Here is a 6,183-nt window from a genome sequence, read left to right on the forward strand (position 1 = left end):
ACACGCACATACATACACACAGCAGCAGCAGCAGCCGACACTGGATGCACCAAATTTTAAACAGACAGGAGCAGCCCACGAGGCAGTACTGAAACAGACACTTGCAGGTTTTGCCATCTGCTTTCCCTCCTCTCTGAGGTAATCAGAGCAAACATCCTCAAAGTCAAAGACAAGCCTCTTAAAGGCAATCCAAAAGCTCTCAGGAAGATTAAACATTAGAGAACCATCAACTCTTTTCACTCCAAACCTCACATGTTCCCTATACCGGCGGAGGATGCTCTGGCCAGGCCCGTGGATGCTCCCCGCCACCCTCGGGACTACGTGCACTTAGGGGGCCTACTTCTTTGCCACCATGTATTTTCTATCCTCTGTGCCTTTCATCGACTAACAGCACTCCCATCAATCACATCCACAAAATTAACTTCTCATCGGTGTGTTCTGGTCCTCGGGAGGTGGGGAGGAGGCAGTACTCGTGACTCAATGGCATTTCCTTTATGCCAGGCCCGGATTATAAGGAACTGGATGTCCACCTTCGAAGGATGGAGTCTGGATTTGGCTTCAGAATCCTCGGGGGAGATGAACCAGGACAGCCTGTAAGTTGAATCCACATTGTTTGCACACATGACTGTGTTGTACATAAATACTGGGGAGAGCACCATTCAGGGCACCAAGAGGACTGCGGTCTGTTCTCTGTCTTCTAGTTCTCTTAGCACTATCTCACAAAATTCAACAAAATTCAAGCATCTCCACAGCCATTATCCCCCATAAATCCCACCACAGGTGACACTACTGTCTCTAAGAATGGGCTGCTTCTTCCTGAGACGTTCGATTAGTTAATGGTTCTGGAAGATGGGATTCTCTAAGAGGCAGTCGCAAAATATGACAGAAGAAGAGGCTGGAAAACCACAGAACCGTATATCCTTGTAACAAAAACACGATGGGTAGAAAACACAGGGGTAAACAGAAGTAAAATCAAATTCTTTGCTTAAAAAAAAAAATCTGAGCCAAACTAAATTGAGACGTTATGAAAAGAATATTTTCATGAAGTCAGAGGCAATTGAAAGAACACTAAGAGTTTGAGAATGATTCTGTAGTAATTTTTATATTAATATGCACATATGACCGTATGGATAGACATATTCAGAACAAAAGCATAAACTAGCAACACTCACTGATATACAGAAAACATAGTGAACCTAGATTTGTGGGCTCATATTAAAATATCCTCCTGAAACACTCATTGTAGAGATATATCTTGAACAGTGCTCAAGGAAGCAAAGGCGAGTGTTAATAGACCCCATCCTAGCTCATGTGAGACACCAAATGGTAAGCTGCAGTTTGCTCCTCTGCCAGAATTACCATACCCTAGAATGGCTTGAAGGAGTAGAGATGACATAAATTAAACCTCTTGGTGCCTGGACCGTAACAAGTTCTAAATCAGTATCTACGATCATCAACCTTGTCTGCCATCAGATTAGTAGATTGTTTTCCAAAAGAAACATAAAATTTATCAGCGGAAATTTCCAAAAGAAGAAAACACCAGTCTAACACAAGAAAGGAACCTAAAATAGTTAAAACTGTGCACAGGTAGATGGCCTCTGGATAGCATGAGCTCCTTTACTCTGGAGACGTCCAAGCAGACGTCTTGTCATAAGAGTCTGACAAGATCTGGGAGACGCTTCCTCTGCCCCACAAGAGTGGCTCCACCAGGCAATGCGAGAACTTACTGCAGGAAGCCCCGGGGTGGGATGGTGTTCCTAATTTCCAGGGACAAAGTGAGCAACAACCACCCAGCACGTCCTAAGCCTCCAGCTGCCAAGGAAGTTGAAAGACACGCTGGCCAGAGATTGGTCCTATTTTCCCCTTAGTGTCTCAGAACAGGAGAGGATGCGGGGACATTGCAGGCCCCAAGGAACCTCAGCCTCCGGAAGGGACTCAGGTATCCCGCGACTCAGTTAAGGACAGCATATTTATCTGCTCCCCTTCACAGTCACAGTCTCCCCGCTTGTCACCTGGTTCTGAGACCCTCAGTCACCTGACCAGTCCTCCAGGCCCTCCCCCTCGACAGCTCATCTCATATGCAAATGAGTAAGATGCCCAGAAGCTTCTTCATCCGGGTAAATGTTGACGAAGGTGTTGATTAGCCCTCCAGGATCCTGCCCCTCACCGAACTGTCCGGCTTAGCCTCCTTCAGAACTGCTCAGACATGCTCCCTTGTTCACACATTTGGGTTGGTCAGGAAGAATTTCTGTTCATCCCAAGCATGGATTTCATCTCCCCCTTTCATTTCTTATTCCATAAATGAAAGCTGTGTCGTTTACCAGAGTGACCCAAGACTGAGCTTAAAGTCGTCATTAACCCAATTCCCCTCAGGACACGTTACTATCAACTGAAGTGAGCTTGCTAACCTCCCGACTGTCTGCACGTTAGACCCCATGGTAGATGTGTCGCTAATGGGACAGTTTCACAGCATGCAGGTCAAGTGTTGCCTAAATCCAGTGTGTGTGCACACACAGGGCACATGAAGTAGCTAGATTACTTGTAGATAAACATAGAAGATGAAGGTTCACTGTGTGCTAGTCTCTAGCTCGGGGAAGTTTTCCAAGATAGATGGAGTCTCAACTGCCCACGCCTCACAACTATAGAACTGCCCCCCTCAAACCCCCACTGTGGGTTTTATACTCTGAAATAACCAGGACTCTCCAGGCTAAAGCACACTCTGTCTGTAGGGGCCAGGTGAGCTGAGCCAAGGCTATCCTAACCAGTCTTCCTGTCAGGATGTTTTACTCCCAGAACATTTAAGTTTTTCTTAAGAACTACAAACAAAAGGGTGGGGTGGCTATGTCCATCTGGAGCCACTAGAGAACTGCCCTGAATGTCCACACAGCCTTCCCTCAGCTTAGGGAATTCAAGAGCCTCGGTGGCTCTGGTACCACCAGTATATCAAGCTCCATGAGCTTCTTGAAGACAGGGGCTAAGATTTGATGAGAATTTTGTCTTCCAGCCTAACACGTATCCTGGTGCAACATACATGAGTTAAAAGAAACTCAATAGAATACTTAGCCTCAAGACAAACCTGAGTGTTTCAGAGTGAGTGCTGGTCTCCAGCTCATACCGAGGCCTCTAGGAAACAGGAGTGAGCTCCTCCTAGAAGCACAGATGCCCTTCCATCAGCCCTGTGGCATGCTCTTGCTCCCTTGAAATTTTTACACCGTTGAGTACTAATTCACATTTTTCCCCCATGTGATTTCCATTTTCTCTTGAAAAGCAAATCCAATGCCATTTCCATTATGACAACCAGCTGGAACCAGTTAAGACCAAGCATGACCATAGTTCCTAAAATTCCCTCGATGCTTCTGTTACTCATTTACTCAACTACCTTTGAGGCTGCCACCCAAAACAGTTGGATTGAAAGAAATTAGGAGGGCCAATACTTTAGAACAAAGGAGCCTCCAACCTGGCCCAAATCATGGTTGATACCGGCCCTAAACACTGACCAGACTGTCATTTTAATTCAACAGAGTCTATAGGTCCTTTCTCCTACGTATAAATACACAAATATTAAGCTACAAAATGAACATAAAGCAAAACAGCAATGTTCCAATTGTCTCATGGTATGGATTTTGGTACTTGCTGGACCCCTAAGCTCATGACTGGGCGATACACCAACACCCCAGTTAGTAAACATCACCCTGAGACGGCCTCTTCTCCAGAGGTAGACAGGCTTGCCCAAATCAGGGACCATGTGTAGACTTGGCTAGCTCGAGAAGGGAGATGGATTTCTAGAGCAGCAGTTCTCAATCTATGGGTCAAGACCCCTTTGGTGGTCAAATATCCGATATCCTGCGTATACAATATTTATATTATGATTCATAACTGTAGTAAAATTACAGTTATGAAGTAGCAACAAAATAATTTTATGGGTGGGGGTCACCACAGCATTAGGAACCATAGTAAAGGGTCATAGCATTAAAAAAGTTGAGAGCCAAAGCTCTAGACTTAATCCAACGTAAAAGCAATAAAACTGACTAGCAGAACGGAACATATTCTACAAACTAAATCAAGACCCAGTGTGCATGCGCACAGCCCCCACTGGGGCTCAGGATGTCCCTCTGCCTGTTTTGTACATTGGTACCCACACTCCCAGCCCTTCTGAACACAGTCCTGGCATTCCCAAACCCTTCCTCCCCTGCAGCATAGTATTTATGATAAGCCTCGGATTACCGAGATTTACCCCGGTTATTCCTTCATTTAAATGGCTGAGAACATACTCCTGCTGCACCTTCCAGTTGCTGACACTCCGGCAATAATATAGAAACCTAGCTCATCCTAACGCAGGCAAGGCTACAAAGTGACTCTTCCACACCAGAACATCGCACCTCAGAGAATGACTGTGTCAATATCGAGAACTCCCTTCAGCCCGGCCTTTCTGCTTCCCTCCATGCTGAGCCTGAAAACAACATACAAACCCAGCCCCCTGCCTCATTTAACTGCTCCTGGGCCACAGAGGTTGAGGCAGGTAAGGCGATGTGTTCATCAACCGCAGATCTCACAGGTCACATCCAGCAGGGCTCCGCCTCTGTCTACATGAAATGCTATTGACACCCTGGGGTTCATATTGAACACGACAGCTAGGCTTCCACAAACAGTAAACAGCGGGGCTCCTGTTCAAGCAAAATGTCCAGGTATTTTTTTTTCCTTAGAAAAAGAGAAAGAGAGCTACTTTTCACAGATAAGTAACAATAGAAATAGAAAGAAATGAAAAATTGCCCGAGAGGAACAAACATGAGATCTCGTGCTGTGAGCTGAAAAGCAATGAAAAGGCATCAGAATGGAAAGATCTAGAAAATATCACAGTGGAGCAAGGCCCCTGTGGAGACAGACCTCCCAAAATACAGACACGGGGCAGACTTGTTCCTCAGACTGGAGGCGGATCGATCTCCTGGAGTTCTTTGGAAGGACAGGACCTGGAGTGTCCGCCACCGTGGCAGCTTGGAGGACGGTGTTGATGCACTGATCCGCTGGGTTGTGCTGACTTGGGACAGTCTGTGCAGGAGGCTCAGAATAATTTAAAGGCCTGCAGAGCTCATTTATGATTTGGTTTTGTTTGATCTTGTTTTCCTTTCAGCATTATCTTTTCACCTCCTCCTGGTGTATCAGCCACTTGAATATATAAATTCCTATTCCACAGCACACACTGTTTTGCTCTGCGCCCTCAAAGCTCGAGATGAAGTCGGGTTGTGAAGTTTTTGTTTCTGGGGAGATCGTTTTTTTTACTTAGAATTTAGCATACGAGAATTGTATTTATATCATTTTGGCATCCCCTTCTTTCCTCCATTCCCTCCCTTGCCACGCCCCCACTCCCTCTCCCGGTTTATGGCCTCTTTTTTCATTACGATTGTTATGTAAACACATTCATAAACACAGCCTGCTGAGTCCATTAATGTGGCTCACATGTATATGATTTTAGGGCTGAGTTCTCGGTAGTAGAGAGAAAATATAATTGAGAAGGCCCAGGGCATGAACTGTCATACGGGCACCGTTTCCTGTCTGTTTTCCCACTAAGTCTTTCATTTTGGGCCAGAACAAGAGAGCTGTGTTGGAATGTTCCTCAAGAGCATGGAAAGAGAAATCTGAAGAGTAGGTCTGAGGCTGGAGAGTGAGTTGAGGAGTCTGGAGGGTTAGTTGAGGCTGGAAGAATAATGACAGGTGAAGGCTACATTGCCTAGGCTGGCTTCTCAGCCAGCATGGCCAGTGGGCAGCAAGGTCAGAAGGAAGATGGGACTTGAGGCATAAGGAAACCTACACTAACAAGGTTCAGGATGCCGGGAAAGTAACAAGTGCAATGGGCCAAGCAAGGACAGCTTGGCATATAACTGGTATGACCATAGGTTCCTGGGCCATTGGACCAAATGAAAATGCTCAGTATCTCAGGCGCTTACTACACATTCAAAATCTCACACTCGGGTAGGGTGTGGTAGCCACGTCTTTACAGAAGAAGGCAGAGAGAGGCATATCTCTGTGAGTTCAGAGACAGTTTGGTCTACATAGAGAATTCCACACAAGCCAAGGGCTCCATAGTGAGATCATACCCCAAAGCACACAACCTCATACCCCATCTCTATCCTGTAGATTTCAGAAGAGTTTGAAAACTCACAGATAATAACTACACACCCTAAAGTT

General features: G+C 45.8%; 1 protein-coding gene across 4 annotated transcripts in view; it reads left to right on the plus strand.

The window, feature by feature from the left end:
* Magi2 (membrane associated guanylate kinase, WW and PDZ domain containing 2) overlaps positions 1-6,183 on the plus strand; it is a 1,267,351-nt gene that overhangs the window by 1,121,083 nt on the left and 140,085 nt on the right. For all 4 annotated transcript variants that reach the window (XM_026784667.1, XM_026784668.1, XM_026784669.1 and 1 more), the window contains one exon: positions 502-593. In XM_026784667.1, coding sequence (XP_026640468.1) covers positions 502-593 — 92 coding nt within the window. The remainder of the gene's footprint in view (positions 1-501; positions 594-6,183) is intronic.

This window comes from Microtus ochrogaster, chromosome 26 (assembly GCF_000317375.1).
Source record: "Microtus ochrogaster isolate Prairie Vole_2 chromosome 26, MicOch1.0, whole genome shotgun sequence".
Lineage (NCBI taxonomy): Eukaryota > Metazoa > Chordata > Mammalia > Rodentia > Cricetidae > Microtus > Microtus ochrogaster.